This window comes from Apodemus sylvaticus, chromosome 12 (genome assembly GCF_947179515.1).
Source record: "Apodemus sylvaticus chromosome 12, mApoSyl1.1, whole genome shotgun sequence".
In the NCBI taxonomy this organism is placed as follows: domain Eukaryota; kingdom Metazoa; phylum Chordata; class Mammalia; order Rodentia; family Muridae; genus Apodemus; species Apodemus sylvaticus.
The window spans coordinates 58,185,958-58,199,749 of NC_067483.1; the positions used below are offsets into that span (position 1 = coordinate 58,185,958).

A 13,792-nucleotide genomic window follows, 5' to 3' on the forward strand; every position below is an offset into this window, starting at 1 on the left:
AGAGAAAAGCCAATTTGTAATTCTTACCATAAAGCCAAATCATAATCCAAATGTTACATAATTCATACCCTCTCTCGGGGTTGTCCTACAAAAATCCTCTGGCCATCTGCTCATGCTTGGTACGCATAAGGAAGCTGGAACGTATATGAAGCATGGGCTCATTCTATTTACTTATCCTAGATCACAGGGAAATTCTTCAAACAAAATGTTCCTTATTTTGATTCATTAACTCTTTCATCACCTCTTTACTATCAAACTGAGCACAGGGTCCCCAATGGAGGAGCTAAAGAAAGAACCCAAGGATGCTGAGGGAGTCTGCAGCCTCATAGGAGGAAAACCAATATAAACCACCCAGTACTCCCAGAGCTCCCAGGGACTTAACCACCAACCAAACAGTACACATGGAGGGACCCATGGCTCCAGCCGCATGGGTAGCAGAGGATGTCCTGGTCAGACATCAAAGGGAGGAGAGGCCCTTGGACTTGTGAAGGCTTAGTGCCCCAGTATAGGGGAATACCAGGTCAGGGAAGCAGGAGTGGGTGGGTTAGTGAGCAGGGGGAGGGGGAATGTGTTAGGGGGTTTTCAGACGGGAAACGTGGAAAGGGGATAACATTTGAAATGTAAATAAAGAAAATATCTAATAAAAAAGAAAATGAAAAAAAAAGAAAAGTAAGAAAAAATTAGATTATCTTCGGTAGATATTTTTTATTTATATTGAACCCATTACTACTTCATTAAATAACCCTCTGGGTTCCAAGCTTCTTCTTGTTTCATATTTCTCTGAAAGAGTTTTTAAAAGGTAATTTTGAGATTTTTTTCACCCCTAAAACTGCTCTAGAACAAAGCACACTTTGTATGTGGAGGTTCCCCAAAGGCATTAAATTGATAGAAGTATTTCTGTCAAAGACACAAACCATAACATTTATCTAGTGCATTTAGTTTAAAAGTTCAAGTTTCTTATTGACAATGCATAATAGTTATACAGTGTGGCTGCTAATAGATAACAAAAAAATTAGATTTTATGTCTTTTCTCTGTCTAGAAATGGACAATAGCTCATCATTCTCTTAGCTTAGATCACTCAGTTTTCATTATTAAAGAAAAAAAAACACTACAAAGTGCTCCCCAACTACGTACTTTAAGGCATCCTGAAGAAAAAAATAAAGTCAAGCTTTTAAATCTGCCTCACTGCAGCTGACAAGTAACTGTCCCTTCAGATGCAGGCCACACAAATCTCAGGGTAGGATTGACCATTGGTCTAGAAGGTCAGAAAGGTTTGGGTAAAAAGGACACAGAGGATCCAAAATACTCACACAAGTTCAAAGCTAGGTCCTTTTCCAAACACTATGAACAGATGATCTTACTTCATTTATACACAGACACAGGCACAGGCACAGGCACAGGCACAGGCACAGGCACAGGCACAGGCACAGGCACAGGCACAGACACAGACACAGACAGACGCAGGCACAGGCACAGACACAGACAGACACAGGCACAAGCACAGGCACAGACAAAGACACAGACAGACAGACACAGGCACAGGCACAGACACAGTCAGACACAGACACAGACACAGACACAGGCACAGGCACAGGCACAGGCACAGACACAGACACAGTCAGACACAGACACAGACACAGACACAGGCACAGCCACAGGCACAGCCACAGGCACACGCACACGCACACGCGCGCGCGCGCGCGCACACACACACACACACACACACATACACACACACACTTTATAGATATATTTATTTATTCACTCATTTTGTGTGTACGAGGGTTTGCCTGCCTGTATTGCTGTGCACTGAGTGTGTGCAGTGCCCGCAGAAGCCAGAAGAGGGCTTTTGGTACCTCTGTATTGGGAGTTAAAGGTGCTTTATTAGCCTCCATGTGCAGGCTGGGCCTCAAACCCCTGTCCTCTGCAAGAGAGTAAATGCTCTTAACTACTAGCTCTCTCTAGTCTCTTCCCCCATCATACAAGCAAAGTTTTGCTGTGTGTATGTCTTTGTAACTTCTTTTATTGTTACTACGTATTGCTTTTTATCCTACCATTGGCATGTGCTTTTTCTAAACAGAGGGCTTTAGAAAGCAATCTGTTAAAATTAAATATGGAAAATGTATGCACATTGCTGTGTTTTGTTTTGATTTTTTAAAGGCAAATTAAAATCGCATTTGTCTCAGCACTGCTAGTATTCTTTGAGTTCCTGGTGCCCTTCTCAGGTCCCCATGGGTTGACTCTTCAAAAGGGATTCACTGCTAACTAGCTGTTCCAACTCTAGATGTCACACATGCATGGTGGATGTCACACATGTGTGGCAGCTTTCCCTCCATTTAAATCCATTTTCCATTACAGTGCCAATTAAAAAAAGAAAAGAAAAAGAAAAAGAAACTCAGCCTCTAAAAGGAGAAGATACCTAATCTCCTTCAAGACATATGGAGTTTAAATGCATTTTTCAGACACTTTAAAAGCAGACACAGCAACTGTGGCAGTTTAGGGCTCTTGTAAATCAGAAGCAGCTATGCAAGAAATCGATTTGGTTTGGTTAGCTCTCACATAGTTGAACTTGATAGTTTATTTTAGCTTCTAATCAAAATAGCATCAGCTAAATAGACAGATTTATTTCTCTTCCTGTTTGTTTTGGTCCGTGCAACTCGCTGGCCAGTCTATCCTCAAACAGCATTTCTTTCCCCTTGTAAGAAATACTTCTTCATGTATTTGTGTAAACTATTTGTGTGTGTGTGTATGTGTGTGTGTGTGTGTATTGAGATGACTATTCTTTCTCTCTCTTTCTTTCTTTCTTTCTTTCCTTCTTTCTGTGTGGTGGTGGTGGTGGTGGTGGTGGTGGTGGTGGTGTGTGTGTGTGTAACATGTTTTACTGAGTGGTTTCCATCCTATTTTCTGCATTTTATGAGCTTGGATATCATGACTGTCTCAATGAGAGACTGTGGGATAACACTTTCCTATGCAGACTTAGGTTTCAAAGGCAGCGAGTTCTGCTCACTCTCACATTACAAAGTGTGTTGCTGCAGTTTCTCATATGAGCCTCAAACTGTTCTCAGAAGCAATACACAAAACCATGAAAGAAGACAGAGCCTCATGTTTCCGGGCTTCTCCTTCTAACCCATGTGGTCTCCACTTTCTGTCTCCTGTGCCTCCACTTGCTGCTCACGCTGCAGGGCAAGCCTCCTCCCCTTTAGGTGTCCTTAGCCTAATAAACGTGATGACTACAGACATGTCCTCCCACTGTTTTGATGAATATTATGCACTCTGTATATTTTAAACGTCATTATAAAAATATCTGGATGTTCTTTAAGGTTAGTGAATACTTTTAGAAATAAATTAATGACTTTAATTTTTGTTCTAATGAAACAAAGGGTGACACAACATACATTTAGCTTTATTTAGACATATCAGTGACCAATAAAAACTCTCCCAGGTGCCTGGAACATGTGTTCCTAAAACAAATGTCCCAAACACATGTCAACCAGGGCACAGCCAAGGACCAGGGAAAGCACTGCATTGGCATCAGGTAGTGTGGTGTGTGTTTGTGAGTGCAGACGGAGTGTCTATATCATTTTAATGTACGAGCTCCGAGTTTTGTACTCTCCTTTTGACGTTTAATTAGGTGAATTCACAGATAGGTTGCTGGAAGCATTCCCAGGTCGTCTCCACACATTCTTAGTCACTTTCTAGAATGTTAGAGCTGTCTCTAATACGTTTTCAACTTTCAGAGGCAAACACTCATGTCTACTTATGTCCAGGGTCAGCAGTAAGGTTATATTCTGACATGCTATCTGGAGTGAAATTCGGAGTAGGAAAGAACAAAACGGCAGATACCTCATTTCACATCACCATTTGTCCAAAACTCTGAACAGTTCTCGTAATTAAGCCCATAGGCAGCAAGCTCTTCCACATCCTGGTCAAAAGTAGCTGTTAGCCAAACTAGCAAGAAAGGGCTGTGCCAAGATCATACTCCAGAAAAGTTTATAGCTTTTCTAGCCTTGGTACTAGAAACTGAGCAAGACACAGCAGAGAAAACTAAAGCCAGATGCGTCTCTAACCTGTGATGCACTCTGTTGGTAGGCTCCTGGGTTTTTCATAGATTGTCCTTTTCTTCGCTTTAGTCATTTTCTTGAAATACCTAATGGAGGTCACTTCCCCACTTCCCACTGGACACTCCTCAGTTGGGATAGAGGTAAGGCTACCTTTCACAACAGGTCTGAGTTCACAGTACTGGAAGAATAGAGGATTTTCATTTCTGTGTCCCACCACAGGAACCCACAGACCCATCCAGCTAAGCTCCGTGATGCACCACCAGCCCTTCAACTCACTTCTCTTACAGACTGTCTGGAGCTGGCCCATGTTTCTGTCCTCTCAGTGCTGTACCAACAAGCACCAACTCCACGATGTTTGCAAGAGACTGGGCTTTATTCTTCCCTCAGTTTCCGAGGCTCAAACAGTGATTGAAAGAAATGCACCTCTCGGAGTGCACAGGACTTAATAATCCCTCTGCAAGGGTTCTAATTACTATCATTGATGTTATTATTCTCTAAGTAAACAGGTAAACTCTTCTTCATCTCTTAGCAGTTTTATTACCAACCCTGATAAAGAGTAAGGCAAATTTTAAATGCAAGGTAAGAGTTTAAGAGCCTTATGGGATTCTTAGTAGTTTTAAATCTATTCTCCTTTAGACATTTATTAGGGAGGATGATGCTATCCAAACAGCAGTCGTTCTGATGGGTCTATAGGGTAATGGTGTCATCTGTGTAAACTGTAGATGCCCTCTTTAACAAAGGAGAAATGTTAAAGGCTTCTAGACTGGGTGGTTTTTTTCCAGTTCCATGAGATTCTGTGCAGCTCACTACAAACATTCCTCGCTTTCTTTCATCTTTACACCATGTTCACATGAAGGAACGTAATCCCAGAGATGTTCTAGAAAGTTGTTTCATAAAGGTATCTTAGCCAAAGGCAGAGAAATAATTCAAAGCCAGTTTCTCCTGATTCTAAAACCCCAGATGCACCATACACAATATGTATTTCTTTGGTTTAGGACATACCACTGTAAAACTAATATTACTACTATATTTAGGCTAAAATACATCATCAAATCAAAAATAAAGCTATCTAGTATTTATTTATATATCTTAATCTGAAAAGGCCTGTAATTTAATATTAGGTATAACATTTTCTCATTTTACAATTAAACAAAATACAGTTGAAACATAGACACCTGCATAAGTCATTTAAAGTCGCATGACTGAGATATGAGCCATGATCCAGAGCCTGAAAGGTTATCTACTACACAGCACTGTTGGTTCTGCATCTTTGTCCCTTCAGAACAATTGTGCACCTATTTCCATGCCCCGGGATGCTGATCTAAAAGAGTGTGCCAACAGGACCCCTGAGTTCTGCCTTCTAGGACAGGCTTGCCTAGCCCAGGCCACTGTTTCACCAGGTAATGTGATGAGATCCTTATTCCTCCTCTTCAAACTCAGGTAGGACATAGGTAGATGCTTCTTACTACATCATTGGTGCTTCATTATTACTCCATGGCTGACCTCCGGCTTATCCAAACTGTTGCAAACTGACATTCATTCAATACCCTTTGGTCCCTTAGTAAGTCATGTGTCCTCTGCTGCAATAGTTACTGATAACCCCATCAGTAAGAGAGAACATCTGCAGGGCTGCTAACCCTTGTTAGAATGGGAGAAATGCACCAAGCTGAGATGTCCAGGAAGACATTTTTTAGTGGGGATAAAAAGGATGTTAGAGGTCATGACAGTGGGAAATGTGGAATAAGGTTGGGAAGTCAAAGCAGGTCAATGATCTAATTAATAATGCATACTTCTTTCTTGCTTCTCTGACACAGCCTTAGACATTTTATTATATCAAAGCAAGCATTGATTAGATGGGCAGCCTCTCAGATTCCAAGTAAATGGAGTAATACAGTAAAACATGGGCCCTGTTCTGTCTTCAAAGATGAACTTAGATTTGTATCTTATGTTTAGAAGACACAAAAACCACCACACAGTGATTTACAGATCACTGGAATTCAGCCAAAGGATTTCACTTTAGATTTCCTTTTATGTTAAATGTAGATGAAAGATACCTACATCCTCCACATATCCCCATGAAAGAAAACAAAATTAAAAAATTTCAATTTACTGAAGCTGTACTCCCACCAGGTGATAAAACTGGTTATAAAGACAAATGCACAAATAGCCTTAAATTTCCTTTAGAAAGAGCATATGAAAAATTTCTCATGAATAAAATGGAAGGTTTTAATGCCTGGGGTTTTTTGTGTCCATTGAATGAGTACGTAGCATGCAACCATCTATTTCCATCAAAATTTGTAGCATTTTTAGAATCAAAGAATTTAGAATGATTGGAAAAGAAAAACTACTAGGTTGCTATCTCAAACTTTTGCAAGTTCTATTAGGCCAGTGTTACGATGCTTCCTATTAACAAATCTTTCATTCCAGTGCCTTCCTTATAGTATATATTGATTTAGACAGTTTCAGGAAACCTTCACAGTATCTTTACTTATAAACAAGAAGAAATAAAACATCCCAGCTCTTCCCGGATCCTCCCACTCAGGGTTACTTCCCTGACTACTCTCCAGCATACACAGTGACACACTGCAGTCGGTGCAAAGGTAAAAAAGAAGCTTCACACGGTTAGAGTCCCTGTCTTAGTCCTATTGCTGAGACACCACAACCACAGTAACTCTAATAAAAGAAAGCATTTAATGGGTGGCTTGCTTACCGTTTCAGAGACTTAGCCCATTATCATGATGGGAGCATGGAGGCATGCATAGTGCTAGAGCAACGGCTGGGAGCTTTACATTCTGACCCACAAGCAGCAGGAGAGAACTGGACCTAGCATGGGCTTTTGAAACCTCAAAGCCCACCCCCAGTGATATACTTCCATTACAACAAGGCCACGCCTCCTACACCTTCTCAAATAGTTCCACTCCCCAGTGACATACATGTGTCTATGGGGGACATACATGTGACATATGAGCCTATGGGGGCCACCACAATACCAGTCAGCATTATTCAGTACATATCCAGTACAGTACTTTCTACAGAACATTTGCCTGTATTATCCCACTTAAAGGTATAATCACCTCCAGAAATAGAAATTCTATTATTTTCATTTAATCAACAAGGCCTATTTAGACCTCACAGAGCCTACATCACAAAGAAATTTCTAGATGCATTCATTTTGATGTAAGGGACTGATCACTTGGCCTAAGGAAATCAACATTTCCATAACTTCAGACACTCAGCATTAAAAGGAGTCAGAAGACTGAACGAAGAGACTGGGCTTTCTTAGCTGCTCAGTATCCTTCACAGCTGTTTTATTGTCAGACTTGTAGGAAGCTGCCAGTATCAGATCAGGATTCATGAATATGCCAGACAAGATCTAGGAGCAGAGAATTTCTCCAAGTTACCCCTAGCCAAAATGTCTCTGAGTCTTATTGGTCTGCAGTGAAAGGAACATTGCATCTTTTCTTAATCAGCCAGGAGATTGGAGATACACTGACTGACAGAAGCCAAGGCACATCCTTGCTACTATCAAACTCTATGTAATAATAAAGTAAATTAATTAATCAGTTGATTAAATGAAAAGGATCATCTTAACTTATTTTTAATTCTGGTCCTGACATGAAAAAAAATTAAAGATCTGAATACCAAGTGATGCTCTGAGAAACAAAATTAATAAACCAGTGAGTTGATTTTTTTTACCCCCGTTTGTTCCAACTTTGGAAAATCCTATTCTTATTTTTTACAGTCCCTACTCTTTGTTTGACTGCTTACTAACAGGACAGAGACCCTGTCTTTTCCAAAGTCCTATGTGCTCATGACAAGTTTTCTAATGTCTTCTCTTTGTCAGGACCGTTAGCTATGAGCCACCATGATCGCTGGGCAATGTATCTGCCATGGTTTCCCTCTGTCTATGGTGAGCATCACAACCACCTCTGGCTCACAATCTCATCAAGTCTGAAGCTACAGCGTCCTCGCTGATACAAGAGAGAATAATGCAACTCTTCATCTACACCCCCTGTAGGAGATCCTGAATGTGTCCCAAGGTAACCTGCAAGCTTTTTGTCTCTTTCGGGCCTTTCTCATCCTGCTAAAGTGTTGGGTGAGACAAGAATCCCAGTTCCTGAGAGCCCGGCACTCTTTCCTAGTTCTTCCCCAGGCTTCCATCTTCTGCTTGAAACACATTTCCCCCCAAATTAATTGTTAGGAGTCACATTGTAGTTACTAGGCATTGTTCGGGAGTGTATGAGTCATTAAAGGAGACATAACAAACAACTAAACCAACTTTACTAAACTGACCTCATAATGTACTCAACTCAGTGCCCTCTCAACAGATATTTTTTCGAAGAAAACTTTTAGGTTAAAGTAACCATCCAGGTTTATCATGCAAGTAGTTAATAAGGGTATTTTTACTAAATTGTTTCTTCTGGAAAGTTACAACTTTCTATTCAATCCACTGTGATGTAATATTTCAGTTATAAGAGAATGATTTATCATTTTGTTCAAGACACAGAGAAATCTGTCATGACGTCAGTAGATCTATATAGACCTAATGACTAAATAAGTTAAATGTAAATTATACTTTCTTCAAACTTTATCATTGTTCCGGTAAGTTCTTAAATCAGATTAAACAATTAATTAATTCATAGGTGAATAAAATGTTATTATCACAAGTGTAGACAAGGCAAAATAATAGATGGAAAGAAAAAGAAATCGTAAGAATGAGACCAATTTTAAGCTATACAGTTTTCTTACCATGAGTTACAGATTTTGTTTTCAGTTGTTTTTGTAATTATACAGTTATGGGTCATAGCTTTTAGCTCTTAACATTGGTAGTAAAGCTGACTGGGATTGTTTGGTAACTCATTTACTCACATTTAACTTCAATAATAGATCAAACTTCAATTGACCTGTTACCTGAAAATCATTAACCAGACATACACACACACATTGAATCAAAACAACATGCGGTACAAAAAGATTTTATTAAACTAAGTGGAATTTTCACCTCTGGTGCTTTCATGACTTGTTGCTATAACATTATTCCATCTGAAAACTAATACTAAATGAATCTGTTTCTCTGCATCATGGCTGTAATGGACCCATGTGAAGCCTAAGGATAAAATCTGCAGGTTATGACTCTTTTGGACAACAGAGTTATCACAGTCAGAGTGGCCTAGCTGATTTTAACAAAGCAGCAAAAACAACTAGACCAACGTTACTAAACTGACCTCATTCACTTGCTTTTTGTCCAGATGGAACACTTGACCAGAACTTGTAGACGCAATTTCTTCATAGACTTTGTATCCAATATGATTCCTGTCATCGCAGTCTCCAGTGAGCACAAATACCACCTGAGATTGGTAAAGCAGAAGAGAGTTTGAGAGATTTCCAGAAGACAAATATATTTATTAGCATCTATTATTTGCTAGCACATTACTAAGCAAGTTAAATGTTAGCATACAGGATAGTTATTAGCCCTATATACTGGGCCTTCACAGGAACATAGTTGTTTACATTTCAGGACAAATTTGGCTATGGAAACAAGACCACGACTATGCTAATTTTAACAGTGGCCTCAATTTCTCATCTTGTCATACATCCATGCATTTGCATAGACTTTTGGAGATGTATTGTTTTTAATGTATCTCTGGATATGAGTTTGGACATATGGTTTGAGGCACAAGAGTCATTCTACAAGTTATGTGCTTCAAAAGACCTTTGCATCTCTGCTCAATCTCCATTGTTTCTGCCATGGCCACAAAAAGGGCATGCCAAAATTGACTGCCGTAATCTTAAAAGAAACAAGTAAGAAAAAAGTCAGTATGCTCAAAGCCCAGTACCTCAACATTCCTAGACGCACAAGAAGCATCACTAGCCTAGGTAAAACAGAGTGTGCTAACCTGGGAAAGGTGAAATGCTATGTTTTAACTTGTTGAGTTTTGTTACATGGCAAAAACTAACTGATACTACTGGATAAACTAACTCAGAGAAGACTCCCCATAAATAGTGGCATTTGAAGTACAGATGTAACAAGTATGGTAAGATGCTAACAAGTACTTTAATTAATCTGCAATCATTTCTTCATCGTATTCAAAGCCGAAGTATCAATATGCTGTTGATAAATATGAACTTACTACATTCAAATTAGAAGATATGTACATTTTACACATACCCATGTAAGATATGTGGTTATGACTATTGATATTGATGTGGTCAGACAGTTGTAACTGTTGCTATTGATCACACACAGAATAATCAAAAGGGATAGGCAATCTCCCATGCTTATTCAGACAAGCATGTCTGGGCATGCTGTTTACTTACTTGGGATTGTTTCTGTTGGATAAGCTGCAGCACCTCATGGGTGAGCCGATAATCCTTGGATCGTGCATCAGTAAAAACATAGATGAAGGAACCAGGAAGAGAAATTTCCAAGGCAATCTTTATAGCCCCGATACTCATTTCTGGACAATCGCCACCTCCCTGTTGAATAGAAAACAAGATGAAATCATTTTAGGAAGAAATGGGCACTTTTGTCCATTTAATTTGGTCTAGTTACTTTAGGATTTTAAAAATCAGGTAATCACTCTTTAATTTTAATTTCTGTTGGTTTGGTACTAGATTAATCACCTTGGTGAGGAGAGGATATAAAAGGTATAAATTGATATGGTGTCCAAAATCTATATTTATGTGGATAAATTGATATTGAGATAACATGCCCTCTCCTCTTTCCAAGTTGTTCTTTCTCTATGGTCTAATCACTCTTGAAATACACTCTAAATGCTTTGTACTAATGATACTTGATATATTTTCCTTTATATAACAGTCTCTGAGTGGTTCTTACTGAAATAAATAACCTTGAATGAGTGTATAGTTGGGAAGTGAGAAATTATCGCTACTTGTCATTAACTGATATCTGAGACAAGACTAATTTGTATGAGCAGTCAGTTTTCTTTGCCTATAATGGGAATTCTGGGGTCTCAAAACTTGTAGATTCCTACTGTATATTTAAAATCTTAAACTAAACACATTCTCCACATACGTCTTACATTGTATACTTGATGGCAGCCCACAATATAACTCATCAATTACACAGTTTGTTAAATGATGTCATATACAGTACAGAGACATGGAAATATAATTTAATAGAGATATTAACTGTCATCTGTTGCTTCAAAGCAGAAAGAGTGTTCTGTCAGTAGGTAGGCCAAACATCGGATCTCCAGGGATACAAAAGTAGGAAGACTTAATTACCTAGATCAGTAGAGGATACACATTTTGACTTGAGTATATATTTTCCCTAGGAGCATCTGTTGCTGCCTGGGTCCTCAGGTGTTCATCTGTGTGACCAGGAACAGTCTTTAAACTATTCCAGGTGGATCCGAAACAGTAAGATCCTTCTAGAACTCAATGTCATCTTAGAACTGGATGTGGCTCCAAAACATAACCTGTACTCAAAAGGGACCCCTGCCTTTTCAACCTATAAATTTGAATGAAGAAGCCATACTAATACAAATTTATAAAGTAAACAATGTTTTTCTAGGTACTGGAAACACCTGCTTGTTGCGGACAAAACTCCTTAGTGAAATTCTGAACTTCACGTGTATAAGGCTTAACATCAGCTAATAAAAATATTGTAAAAAGATGATGAATTCACACAGCTCCAACTGCCCAACCACAATCACAAATGAAAAATGTTCTCTGTATAAAGCTTCAACTTTCCTTATGTCACACTCTTCAAAACAGTTGTTTTGGCTTTTCTCTAAGAACTAATGGGAAAATCTCAGGGCAGTGAGAAAAATTGAGAATATCTAGTAAAGAAAATATTTTGAGTCACATACATCAGAATATATTTATAGTTTAATTTTTCTTCTCTAGATATAAGGGCATTTTTATAATAAAATAAAATTTTCTCTGACTTTCACATTTCAAAATACCCATTATATTTGAATAGCATAGATTAATTATAAATAGTTTTAAGTAATAAAGTCACTCTATTACCAAGGGGCACAGTATCTTTAATATCTTCCTGCTTTTATCTAACTGAAAATTGAAAGTAAATACTAAGTAGTAACTCATATCTTATGAAAACTATTTCATTGTTTCTTTTTCATTCAGTAGCCAACTCTATTCAGAGCATCAGACAATTTACATTAGTCATGCATGGCAAAGCCATGGTTTTTTTCATAGAGGAGTATAAACACATAACAATAGCCAGTTGTAATGAATAATCTGAAATAAACTCATTCCAATCCACTATACTCGGGAGGAGCACAGTTCCTGAGAACCCTTTCATGGTTTGAAGAAACTGAGATCACAAGACTCTTTGTTTTCCTGGAGTTTTCACACAAGCACCCAGAATTCTTTTCATAGACTCCAGTCCTGGACTGTGTTCTGAGAGCCCTCAATGCACAGAATTTTCTTTCCTATTAGGTTACTTGTATCATAGTTAATGAGCGTGTGTTTCTAAATGGAATAGAAAGCAATTCTCTCTCCATTACACATGCTGGAAGTTACACAGTTCCCAGAGCCTTTTGCTATGTTCACTTGATTAAATGTAGTTAATGTGCTAACATTTTTTCTTACACACTTGTGTTTTTGTAAATACACAAATGAACCGCAACTTAATATCAGTTTCATTTATAGGTTTTCTGTTTTGCAGTGGGGTAAAAGCACCATGCATTCAGTAGAAACCATACTTTGATTTTGAAGCTAACTTTTTCCTCCTGTATGTGGCATCAAAGGCCACAGCTTTCAGTTACCCAAGAGAAGAGAGAACAAGAAGTGGGTATGCTATAGTGTGCTGTGGCAGAGGCACTAATTTAAGCTATGCAGATGTAATTTATTTTTCATAATACACATTGTAAACATTTTATTAAAAGACTTAATACCAGAAAAGTTTGATAAATACCATAAGAGATAAAGGTGAAGCATGAAGACCTCAGTTTTTCCACATTCTTTTTTCCCTGTTTATTTTAGTGAAAATTATTTCCTCATACACTGTCCTTCCCAGTTCTTCCCCATTTCCTCTCCCTGACAGATCCACTCCCTCCCTGCCTCTCTAAGCTATAGCAACCAAACACGTCAAAATAAAATATAGTAAGATGAAGTAAAAGACATTGCATCCAGACTGGACCAGGCAACCCAATGCAAGGAAAGGACCACAAGAGCAGACACAAAATCAGAGACCCACTCATTCTTACTGAGAAGTCCCATGCAAATATTAAACCAAAAGCCCAAAGGAACTGCTGCAGACCAGTGCAGGCCCTGCAATTTGCTGCTTTGGTCTCTGGGTCTCTGTGAGTTCACATGACCCCTGCTCAGGGAAACCATTTCACTGTAAATACAGTTTCCATAAAGGAAAAAAATATGGGTTCTTTTTTTTTCCCAAAAGAAATTGATGTAGATTGCATATTAAATCTCTCTCTGACACCTTAGTTTGGTGTCCTGACAATTTTAAATAACAGCCAGACACCTACAAAGGAATTGCTTCATTTCTCCTCTAATAGAGGAGCTACGATAGCCTGCTGTGACTACTGAGTAACCACAGTGTGGTTAATAAAACCGAGCAACTGAATTTTAAGTGGATTTAGTTTTATCAACATTTATCTAAAATTTAAAATTAAAGGGTTGCTTTTTAAATTAATGACATAACTGAATGATAATATTCTACATATTTTAAGCTACATAGCTACAATATTTATATAAAAACTGTTTATGAGTTTAGCACTGTGTT

General features: G+C 38.5%; 1 protein-coding gene across 1 annotated transcript in view; it reads right to left on the reverse strand.

Annotated features, from left to right (window-relative positions):
• Nucleotides 1–13,792, reverse strand: part of Hmcn1 (hemicentin 1) — a 435,972-nt gene that overhangs the window by 292,141 nt on the left and 130,039 nt on the right. The window contains exons 3-4 of the mRNA XM_052199882.1: nt 10,381–10,539; nt 9,288–9,410 (exon numbers count right to left, since the gene is read on the reverse strand). Coding sequence (XP_052055842.1) covers nt 9,288–9,410; nt 10,381–10,539 — 282 coding nt within the window. The remainder of the gene's footprint in view (nt 1–9,287; nt 9,411–10,380; nt 10,540–13,792) is intronic.